The sequence below is a fragment of the Loxodonta africana genome, chromosome 6 (genome assembly GCF_030014295.1).
Source record: "Loxodonta africana isolate mLoxAfr1 chromosome 6, mLoxAfr1.hap2, whole genome shotgun sequence".
Lineage (NCBI taxonomy): Eukaryota > Metazoa > Chordata > Mammalia > Proboscidea > Elephantidae > Loxodonta > Loxodonta africana.
Genome location: NC_087347.1, coordinates 128,730,043 through 128,742,073, shown reverse-complemented (window position 1 = coordinate 128,742,073; position 12,031 = coordinate 128,730,043). Strand labels below are relative to the sequence as shown.

At 40.0% G+C, this 12,031-nt stretch overlaps 1 protein-coding gene across 6 annotated transcripts in view; it reads left to right on the top strand.

Annotated features, from left to right (window-relative positions):
• The window catches only part of UGGT1 (UDP-glucose glycoprotein glucosyltransferase 1), a 132,498-nt gene that overhangs the window by 22,052 nt on the left and 98,415 nt on the right, over window positions 1-12,031 (top strand). For all 6 annotated transcript variants that reach the window (XM_064287316.1, XM_064287319.1, XM_064287317.1 and 3 more), the window contains 2 exons: window positions 2,928-3,040; window positions 10,350-10,524. In XM_064287316.1, coding sequence (XP_064143386.1) covers window positions 2,928-3,040; window positions 10,350-10,524 — 288 coding nt within the window. The remainder of the gene's footprint in view (window positions 1-2,927; window positions 3,041-10,349; window positions 10,525-12,031) is intronic.

Genomic DNA, 12,031 nt, shown 5'->3' with positions numbered 1-12,031 from the left:
CTAGTGATCACCATTCTCCCTCCCCCTCCTTTTTTTAAATTACTGTATTCTGCTGCATATATAGTCAAAGCATAGCCATTTCATGTTATACTCTCCCCTTGAACCCCGCTCAGTCACAGGTTTGTAACTAGGCACATCATTACTGCTTACCACTAGTCCTCTTGTCGGATGTCTGCAGTCAGGCCTCTGCCGCTTGCTCATTAGACGAACCCTAAAGAAGGGCTCACGGGGACCGCATTTCCTCAGTTTTTACATGTTTATAAAAGTTTCCTCGTGCCCTTACACTTGAAAGTGTGGGTATAAAATCCTTGGTTCGTCCTCTTTCCTTGACTAACTTAAACATTTCTCTATTTTCTTTTGGCCTAAAGCCTTCCTGCAGAAAGTGTGATGATCGTCTAGTTTTGGTTTCCTTAAAGGCCATTGCTGTTTTTGCATAGAGACCCACAGGACTTATTCTTTGTCTTTGAAGTCGTAATCTTACTAGAATGTAGCTTAGTGATGATTGCTATGGGTCAATAGTCTCATATGTGTGTGTATGTATATGCACACGTATGAGACTACTGACCCATAAAAAAAAAAGCAATCATATATATATGTACACATACGTATATGTGTATATATATGCATATTTATATACACACATATATGTATATATGTGTATGTACACACATGTATATACACACACAGATGCATATATATTTTTTTAATATAACATTTGAAATCATGTTTTATTTCAGGAAAGTTTCTTTATAGTTCTGTCCTCTCGTTTTGTTTTTCTTCTTCAAGAGTGAATGTCATCTATATGTTGAATCTTATCTGCCTATCTTGAATATTTGTCACTCTCTCGAATCCCTTTTATCTCTTTGTTTCTTTTTGATTTTTAAAGTTTTCTTCTGTTTCATCTTCTGTTTCTCTCAAGTCATTACTTGTTTTTGTTGTTTTTACTCCTTCTAGTTTTCATTTCTAAAATGGCTGTTTTAATTCTTTCATGAATTCTGTCACCTCATTTCTGAGATTTTGTAGTTCTGACTTAGGCTTTTCTTTACATAGTACATCATTTTCTTCATGCCTTTGAATTTGTTTTGAAATAGTCGCTTACATTTTTTGATCTGACTTCTGGGTGTTTCTGAAGTGATTTAATGACAGTAACTGTCCGATGCAGTATGGCAGCCACCAGCCATATGTGCCTATTTTTAAATAAAATAAAATAAAAAATTTAGTTCTTCACTTGCAGGAAGCGCATTTCCTGGACCCCAGAGCCGTGTGTGACTAGTGGCTACCATATTGGGCAGTGCAGATGTAGAACATTGCCATCACGGCAGAAATTTCTGTGGTGGAGCACTAGTCTGTAGAGCCTATAAAAAGCCAAGCCAAACCCATTGCCATCAAGTCGATTCCGACTCGTAGTGACTCTATAGTGTAGAGTGGAACTGCCCCATGGGGTTTCCAAGGTGGTAATCTTCATGGAAGCAGGCTGTTGCGTCTTTCTCCTGTGGAACAGCTGGTGGGTTGGAACTACCAGCCTTTCAGTTAGCAGCCGAGTGTTTAACCAGTGCACCACCAGGGCTCCTTATAGGGTCTATAGGGATGTTACTTTGATCCTTTTTTTCCTTATAGTATCTTTGTAAGGGATTTGACCTCAATACTTTTCTGCGCATTTTTATGTGAAGTTTGTTTTCTTGAGCTCTTAGAAAAAGGCATGGCTCCCTCTTCTGTTGTGTTTGTGTAGTGTTAAAAAAAATACGGCCGCTTGCTTTTTGAGATTTCCTGGCCCCGTTCTCCGCCTGTACTTTTATTTATGCTTTCCTTTCCATTGTCCTGTGTCTCTGTCCTGCTCAGTTTTTATCCCAGTCCCAGCAGTTTCTCCTCATGGTGGTACCTTGTCCTGGTAGGAAATCCTGGCTTGTGAGTTTTGAGAATTTAGAGTGTCTCACTTATCTCAGTTCCTTTAAACTTTCCCACGGATCCTTTCCACTCACTGGTTACAAACGAGATGATATTTATTTGGGATTTGTCTCAAAATGATCCAGTGGAATGTGGTAGAAAGGGAATGGTTTGTAGATGAAATAAGATTGGCTGTGAGTTGGTAATTATTGAAGCTAGATGATGGGTACATGGGCTCGTTATGCTGTTCTTTCTGCTTTTATGTTTGCAATTTTCCCGATAATTTTTGTAACAATTTTTCAAACCAAGCTTTCTATTTCTCCCCATCTTTTCTTTGTTATATTTATTACATCCACAGGAAAGGACATCTTAATATTATATTAGTGTGTTACATAAATGATACCAGTGCCTACCCCAGTGCCTGTCATGATGTCCTTTCCTTCTCCTGTCTGATTACGTTCACACACTCAGTGTGCCTCTTAGGAAAGTTCAGACGACATCGCTCATTATGCCTGGGTATTAGTGATTCATTTTTACCCCTGAATATCTGGCTGTGCTGCTTATGTAATTTATCTTTCTAATTATACCCCTTTTTTTTGCCAGTTATTTATTTTTTGATCCTATGTAGTTCTTCCTACTTCAGTGAGAAAACTCACATTTTTTGGTTTTTATGTTTAACTGGTACAGCATTCTTACACCTTGGTGCTTAAAATTTAACATCTGTAAGCTTAGTTTTCTGTAAGTCACATTCTGTATAATCTCTGCATATCTTCTGAGATAGAATTTTAAGGTCCTGTTTTGGAGACAGTAATAGCACTTACCTCACTGGGGGAGTATTGGGTAGGAAATAAATGAAATAATGTGAATAGAGCACTGATATATAAAGCTCTTACGTTCCTGGTACCTAATGGGTGTTTAGGAAATGTAGTGTTTTGTGTCTGTTGTTGTTTTATTATAATTTAATTGCCTATTTGGAATATGTGTGTTTTATCTTGTCTTTCGTTAGGAATTATTACAAACATGCATTGTGTCTCCCATCATAGATAGCAGCTGATGAACCTCCACCAGAAGGCTGCAGTTCATTTTTTTCAGTTCATGGAAAGAAGACCTGTGATTTTGATACTCTTGAGACTCTTCTACACACAGCATCTGAAAGGTAGATTGTATGTTTCTTTAAAAAAAGCCATGCATTTCATTGTGCATTTTTCTGTATATAAAGTGCACATTCTGATTTTATTTCACTGTTATGTACCCTGTAAGCATAGTGGTTTAGAGTGTGAATTCTGGAACCAGACCTGACTGCATCTGAATCCCAACTCCATCACTTAAAATAGTTTGTGAAGGGAAATATTAGCCCAAGAGACAAAAGGACCGCATAAACCAGAGACTCCGTCAGCCTGAGATCAGAAGAACTAGATGGTGCCTGGCTACCACCAATGACCACCCTGACAGGGAACACAACAGAGAGTCTCTGATGGAGCAGGAGAAGAGGAGGGTGCAGAGCTCAAATTCACATAAGAAAACCAGACTTAATGGCCTGACTGAGACTGCAGGAACCCCAGAAGACATGGCCCCCACACTCTCTGTTAACCCGGAGCTAACACCATTCCCGAAGCCAACTCTTCAGACAAAGATTAGACTGGACTATAAAACATAAAATAATACTCATGAAGAGTGCGCTTCTTAGTTCAAGTAGATACGGGAGACTAAATGGGAAGCTCCTGTCGAGGTGAGATGAGAAGGCAGAAAAAAATAGGAGCTGGTTGAATGGACATGGGAAATCTGGGGTGGGAAGGAGGAATGTGTGGTCATATTATAGGGATAGCAACTAGGGTCACATAACAATGTGTGTGTAAATGTTTGTATGAGAAACTAGAGCTGTAAATTTTCACCTAAAGCACAATTAAAAAAAAAAGTTGTGAATTTGGGCAAATTATTTAATCTTTCTTTCTTTATTTTAAAATCACGGTAATAGGAATACTTAATATTACTGTTTTCATTTAGTAATGACTATATTTTTTATATCAGAGCTCAGTAAGGAAAGGAATCCAGTGTGTATTAAAGCCAGTGCCTTTAATTAATGATATGGATGATCTCTTAGGCTATTATCAGTTTCACAATGAAGACTTGAAAGGTAATTCCAAGCTTCATTTTAATGTTAGATGGGTAATTAATAGGCTGACTTCTGTGCTTAAAGGTAGGTTTCTTGTGGATAAATATAATAGGTACCTATTTTGCTGTTGGAGCCCTGGTGGTGCAGTCGATAAGAGCTATGGCTGCTCACCAAAGGGTTGACAGTTCGAATCCACCAGCTGCTCCTTGGAAACCGTATGGGGCAGTTCTACTCTGTCTTATTGGGTCGCTATGAGTTGGAATCAACTTGACCGGAATGGGTTTGATTTTTTCAGGTTTTATTTTGCTGTTAGGCTAGGGCAGCAAACCTCTTGTACCTTCTCTGATGCCGCTCTAAATAGAATAGCAGTTAATCTCTGTGTCGTTGCTTTGCTGTCTCAGAAATGCTAATGGCATTTACGGTCACCATGAGTTGGAATCTACTTGATGGCAGTGGGTTTGGTTTTGGTTCATTTCTTCTTTAGCAACGCTGTCTTGCCAGCACAGGGTGCTTTGGACATGGCTTATGCCTGCTGGATGCCATCTAGTCAGTGTGACAGCCGGAGTAACGGAACACTTTCCAGCTGCCTCGGCCAGGGTGTGGATGTTTCGAAGTAACTGCCTGGCAAGTGGTAATCTCTTGGATAAGCAAAAACTGTTTGCTTTTTAATTCTTTAGGAAAATAGATACTTTGTAGAATTTCTTGTAACAATAATGCAGATGTTTATAAAGAAAAGAGTGATAGTATCCCTTTTCTGAGAGGTGGTAACTACTTTTAACCTTTGTCAAATATCCTTTTAGGCTTTTTTCTAAATTTCTAGTTACAAATTCATACACATGGGGAGGTGCCTTAGGGTGTGTTCTCTAGAGAATCAAAACCAGTGAAGAGTGTGTGTGTATATATATGTACATATAGAGAGAGAGAGAAAGAGAGATTTATATCAAGGAAGTGGCTCACGCCATTGTAGAGGCTGGAAAGGCCCATTTCCCTGGGCTAGGCTACAGGTTTCTTCTGACTAACATAGTTACAGGGGCTGACGAACTCAAGATTTGCAGATTGGTTGGGAGGCCTCTGGCTCACAAGCTGCAGAGGCCGATGAGTCCCAACATCAGCAGGTAAGATGGCAGGCCACTGGCTCAAAGGTTGCGGAGGTTGGTGAATCCCAAAATCGACAGATAAGCCGCTAGCTCAAGTCCCAAGAACTGGAGATCAGATAATGAGACAGATGTAGGATCCAGAGTGAGCAAAAGCCAGAGAGCTCTACCAGAAATCCACATATATTGGATGTAGGCCACACCCCCAAGGAAACTCCCTTTCACCTGATTGGAGATCTGATAGCAGTTCTCATCATGGAGATGATTACATTGTATCAGGTCTCATCATGGAGGTGATTGCATCATCACATAGCTGCCAAACTACATCCTAACTGCCAAACCACTGAGGATTGTGGCCCAGACAAGTTGACACACAACCTTAACCATCATAGCTCACCCCTTGTGTACTTGGCACCCATACACATCTCCCTAAACCACACACAATCACTAAATAAAGACAATTATAAAATCGTACTTGCGCCTCAAATGAGCCTGCTCTTGGTCTGGGCCCCCCTCAAAACTAGCAGTGTTTCAAGCAACTTAATAAATATGGGCCAGAGTTGCACACCAAAATGAGGGCTATATTTCCTCCAAAATCCAAAGACACCCACCAAACATTGTGCCTCCTTTTTAGTTGTGGGAGAGGCCAGATGCAATAACTTATCCTTCACTTTAGAAGGAATATCTCAACATGCCTCACACCACTGGACCCCTAGACATGACACTTAGAGATGGAAAGTACCTGAATTTTTGTTGGATTTCAGTTTCCCAACCTGTAGCATGCAAATGTTTTATCAATAAGTCCAGAGTCATTGACACTACATTTTTATTAGGTCCAATCAGTATAACGTCATCATGTAGTGGACCAGTGGGATGTCTTGTGAAAGGGAAAGGTGATCAAGGTTTCTGCGGACTAAATTACGACGTAGGGCTGGAGAGCTGATGTAGCCCTGAGGTAGGACAGTGAAGGTGTATTGTTGGCCTTGCCCACTGAAGGCAAACTGTGTCTGGTGTCCCTTCAAAACAAGTGTGGAGAAGGCATCGGCCAGATGGAATGGCTGCATACCAGGTACCAGGGAGTGCGTTAATTTACTCAGGTAGTGAGACCACATCTGGAACAGCAACTGCAGTTGCAGTCACCACCTGGTTAAGTTTTCCATAATCCACTGTCATTCTCCAGGATCTCTCTGTTTTTTACACAGGCCAAATAATAGAGGGAATCACATCCCTCCATCTGTCAAGTCCTTAATGGTGGCAGTAATCTCTGCAGCCCCTCCAGGAATATGGTATTGCTTTTGATTTACTGTTTTCCTAGGCAGAGGCAGTTCTGATGGATTCTACTTGGTTTTTCCTACCATGACAGCTCTTACTGTACTTTCCAGGGATCCAGCATGAGGGTTTTGCCAGTTGCTGACTATATCTCTTCCAATTTTGCATTCTGGACTGAGGAAGTCACTACACTATGGGTTTGTGGACTCATTGGACTCAATGTGAGCCTAACCTGAACTAAGACTGCGTTAATAACCTGACCTCCACATACCCCTACTCTGACTGGTGGACCACAGCAACATTTTGGGACCCATGGAAATAGCACCAGTTCCGAGCCAGTAACCAGTAATTCCCAAAAAGTCTGATTATTTCCTTTTCCCCAGTGAGCAGTCAGTCCTATAAAAGGCCATAAAATCCCCTTTAGGGAAGTCTGGGAGAAAGATTAACAGTGTAGATTTTTGGCAGTGTAGTAGAGTCCTTTCTCGAGTGTACCCAGCCTCCCCTTCATTCGGGGAGTTGTGAGTCTGTAAACTGGCTGAACTCTGGGAATTGATTGAGGGGCTGTGACTCTTTGTTGTGGTGATTTAACTGGTGTTCACCTGACCTAGAATTCTTCCGCTTCTATAGATCAAGTAAATACGTAGTAGATTTCCCATGTATTTCACTCCTAGGGACACCATGACTAAGTAGCCAAAGCCATAAGTCCATATGAGTCAGACTGTTCTGATTACAGCTTTGATTCCGCTGTCCATTACAGTAACCACACCCACCTTGTCTTTGTTGATTCAGCGCTGCCAGTTGGCCCCTACTACCGTGGGGTCCAGTCAGCCTCATTGTAGTTACAAGTGTTAATTAAGTTAGGGCAGTTACCACTGTCAAATCTGACTTACATAAAATAGCAATCACAGCAGTCTTCAAGGATGCTGGGGCTCTCTTCACAAGTTTATTCACCACCATTGTGGTAAAAGGTGTGTTCTCTGGATACTCCATGTGTGGGTCTGTGGGTCTAACCTGATAAATACACTGTGGCATGCCAATTTCTATAAGCCTTTGGACACCTTCTTCTGCCGTATATCAAGGCAGGTATGGTACTTCAATTCGATTTAGCATAGGCCACTGCGTAATCCATACTTCAGTGACCCAGCCAAATAAACTGTTAGATCCTTTCCTAACTTCTCAAGCTGAAACATTGAACAATCTGTACTAAGTGGGCCCATATCAATAAACCCTAGACTGATCCAGCTTTATGTTCCTTGCACCATTGCACCATAGACTTTCCCACAGATATTCCCCAGGTTTTTGTTTGTACTTATTAGAAAAGTGAAGCAGGTTTTTGGAATATAGTGTACCTTCTCAGGGTCATGCTTTGTACTTCACCTTTTGGGGCTTTCTGGTACTTAAGTCTAGTTATAAGCCTAGAGGCAAAAATGGGTGTTAGTGCTCTGAGAACATTCAGCAATGTCTTCTAAGGTACCTGCCTCAGGTGGTGCCTCAAGCTATCACTCAGACCCCTCTCCAGGGGATGCCCCAGACAAAGGCTCTTCAGACACTGCTGGGTTAATCTTATCAGATGGGGGTGGAGGGGATTGTGGTTTTACTAGGGAAGGTGGCTTAGCAGACAGAGATGGGGTAATGTCTTCACATGGGAGTGAGAGGGCTGGTTCTGTTGGCAGGAGTGATTCCATGGAATTTAGAGGCTCAGTGTCCCCAGCTTCCTTATTATATGCCCACACGTCCCCATCCCAAGTTTCAGGATCCCATTTCTTCCCAATCAGTGCCCTTACTTTTAACTTCATAAACCATTCGAGCTGGGGAATTAATTGGTGGTGTAATTCAGCCACTCTTAGGTAAGGCTCTGTGTTCGGTTTTGGCGATATCAGCTCTGTTACTACAAGAAATAAGGCTTTCTTTCAGGGCACAAGTGGCAACTTTGAGGTTGTTTATGCAGCGGTTGAGCTATGACTGTGAAGCCCTGAGCTCATCTCTTTCTTTCACTAGTTTGCCTAGCGAAAGTAGGACCAACCAACCAGCTTCCTTATACTTCTCATTCTGACAAAACTGTAGAAAAGTATCAAACATGCAATTACCCTATGACTGGCCTCTCAGCATTACCTGATCTGTTGGTAGTAATATTTTGTGTATTTCTTTTGCTACCTCACGCTGTGGATTGGAAATGTTCTCTTTATTACTGGAAGCAGAGTCATCAAAATTTTTAAGAGTAACCAGACTCAAAAACCAATTTAGAAAACTCATTCTTACAATTTTGTTTCTCTAAAACCTCTCTCGTTACCAACGTCTTAGGGTGGGTTCTCTAGAGAAGCAAAACCAGTGAACTGTGTGTGTGTGTGTGTGTGTGTGTAGAGAGAGAGAGCGAGATTCGTGTCAAGGAAACGGCTCGTGCTGTTGTAGAGGCTGGAATGTCCCAAGTCTGTGGGTGAGGCTGGAGTCTTCTCCTGACTCATGTAGCTGCAGGGGCCAGCAAACCCAAGATTGGCAGGTTCGATGTCAAGCCTCTGAATCCAAGACTACGGAGGCCACTGGCCCACAGGCTGCAGGGGTTGACGAATCCCCAGATCAGCAAGTATGTGGCTAGCTCAGGTTCCGAGAACCGGAGGTCAAACGATGAGTTAGATGGCAGGATTCAAATGAGCAAGACAGTGAGCTTTGCCCAGAAAGTCCACATACATTGGATGCGTCCGTACCCTCAAGGAAACTCCCTATCAACTGATTGGCTGCTCATGTCAGATCTTATTTTGGAGGTGATTACTTATTTCAGATCTCATTATGGAGGTGATAACATCATTACATAGCTGCCAAACTATGTTATAACCGCCAAACCACGAGAGTCATGGCCCAGCCTAGCTGACACACAAGCCTCACCATCACAGTAGGTTATTTTTACATGAGACATCTTTTCAATTTAGTACCTGTAGTTGCATCTCTCTCTCAAAATTTTTTCAACACTTTCTTCAATTACAGTGAAAACTGCACCTGGTGACCTGTGCGTGTGTAGAAAGTCCTCGTTGTTATATAGAGCCATCTCAGTGACAAATGCTGTATGATTTATTTTTTAACCTGGCTTTTAACTAATTGAGCCTAGAGCACCCAAAAGGCTCGTGTCCTCTTTTTGCAGGCGTAGAAGCATCTCACGTTTACTACATGCATACAGTGAAGTTACGTCAGTATTCAGACATCGTCACCTTCCTTTGGAAAGTTTATTAGAAGAGGGCTTGGTAGGTCATAAAGTCTGCGTATTAAGGTCCATTAATATTTGGATGCCATTTTTATTTTGTTGAGAAATTTTGAAATTTATGAGGAAAATTTAAATTTTAAAATCATTAGCAGGAAGACTATAGTGGTAAATATGGTAGAAATGATAGAGATGGGAGCCTTATTGTAATCAGTAGGTAATACGCTTAAAGTCATCCTCTGGTTTTTACATAATTTGTACCTAGGTTCTTTTCAGATAGAAGGATAATTCTCATCAAAAGAGAGAAGGTTGTACTAAGGTTTAATGCTGTAAAATTTGTGCAGGCATTCTTTTTCTGTTTTTTTTGTCTCCCCCCCTTCAGGAATTGGTAACAATTATTAATCGAAGTCCTCATTTTATGGTTAGCATTTGTTGGCGCAGTGGTTAAGAGCTTGGCTGCTAACCAAAAGGTTGGCAGTTCGAATCTACAGCTGCTCCTGGGAAATCCTCGGGGACAGTTTTGCTCTGTCCTGTAGGGTTGCTATGAGTTGGAGTCAATTCAGCGTCAATGGGTTTTTTTTTTTCTTAATATAATGTACTTTTATTATTTTTAATCATTAACAAATAAGACATATTTGACACTTATTCTCAATAACTGACAGCTATTTAAGACTGTGGTACCCTTTATATTAAGATGCTTATAACTTAAATTATTATAGCTGTAGTTTACATTTTGTACAGTTTTTAAAGTTTAAAAATTTTAAGTTGAAAATTTTAAGCTTTTAATATTTATTTTCAGACCCAAACCATTATTATTCAAAGGAGATCACAGATACCCTTCATCTAATCCAGAAAGCCCAGTGGTGATTTTCTACTCTGAGATTGGCCGTAAAGAATTTTCTGCTTTCCACCAACAACTCACATCAAAAAGCAATGCTGGCAAAATCAATTATGTATTCAGACATTATGTATCTGTAAGTATTGACTTAATTTACACCTGTTTTGAATATTTATTTGCCCAGCATAGTCTTAGAACATTAACTAATAATTTCCCTGTTTATAAAATAATTTAATTATTTGAAATACATTGTGAGAAATCTCGTACCTTTGTCTCATCCATTATGTGTTCATAGGAGGTTTTTTGCTTGCTTTTCTTAAGAAAACAATTATGCTAAAAGAGTGGCTTAATAATAGCCTTTTATTTCAAAATGAACTAATAAGTACATTGTTTTTTTCTAAATTTAATATGGTCATCAAACTGTGGAACTGAATCTTTTTTCATTAATTTTATGGTAAATTTTATATAATAAAAATTTTCTCAATTTGAACCATTTTTAAGCGTACGGTTCAATGACATTCATTAAATTCATTATGCTATGCGGCCATTGTTCCAAGTAGAAACTCCATACTCCTTGTGCAGTAACGCTACTGATAGGCGTTTGTCTGCTCTGGATATTTCATATAAATGGGATCATACAGTGTTTGTCCTTTTGGGTGTCACTTATTTCACTTGCCATTAAGTTGTCAAGGTTCATCTGTGTTCTAGCAGGTATCAGAACTTCCTTTCCTTTTCTGGCTGAATAATATTCTGTTGTATGGATGGACCACATTTTGTTTATCCGTTCATCTGTTGATGAACATTTGGATTTTTCTGCCTTTTGGTATTGTGAATAACGGTGCAATGAACATAGGTGTACATGTTTCTCTTAAAGTCTGCACTTCCTGTTTCTTGGTTATATACCTAGGTGTGGAATTGCTGGGTCATGTGGTAATTCTATGTTTAACTTTTTGAAGAACCACTAAACAGTTCTCTGTAGTGGCTATACTATTTTATATTCGCACCAACAGTGCATGAGGGTTTCAGTTTTTCCATGTCCTCCCCAGCACTTTTTATTTTCTGTTTTTCTAATAACAACCATCCTAGTAGGGGTACAGTAGTATCTCATTGTCAGAAATGATTTCTGAATTCGGTTTTTTCATGGTTCTTTTTCAACCTTTTTTTTTCTCTCCTTCCATCTTTTCATCTCATGGAGGGGGCAGGATTTCTAGAGCGGGCCAGTAAGAATTGATTTAAAATTAAGCTTTTAAAACCTTTTGTAACGTTTAACATTTAAAATACTTATATATAAAGACTGTTAATCTTTAAAGTTTTTATATTATAGTAAGCTCAGTAAATATTCGGTGCTAAGATCATGTAAGTAAAATACAAAATTAAAATAAAAATTTGTGTGAACAGAAAAAGATTTGTCAATACCTAGTGGTTGACAACTCCTGTCCCCTACTCCCTCCCGCCCAGTCTCATCGCTGGTATTAATAACTCAAGTGTCTAAAGGGCTGTTATCAGTCAGGCTGCTGGTGAACTTGTAGTATTTCGCTGATGTAAGCCCTGCTGAAAGGCTTTTGAATTCAATAAAAGTACGCACATACACAGCCCTGCTGAAAGGTTTTTGAATTCAATAAAAAGTACACACACACACACAC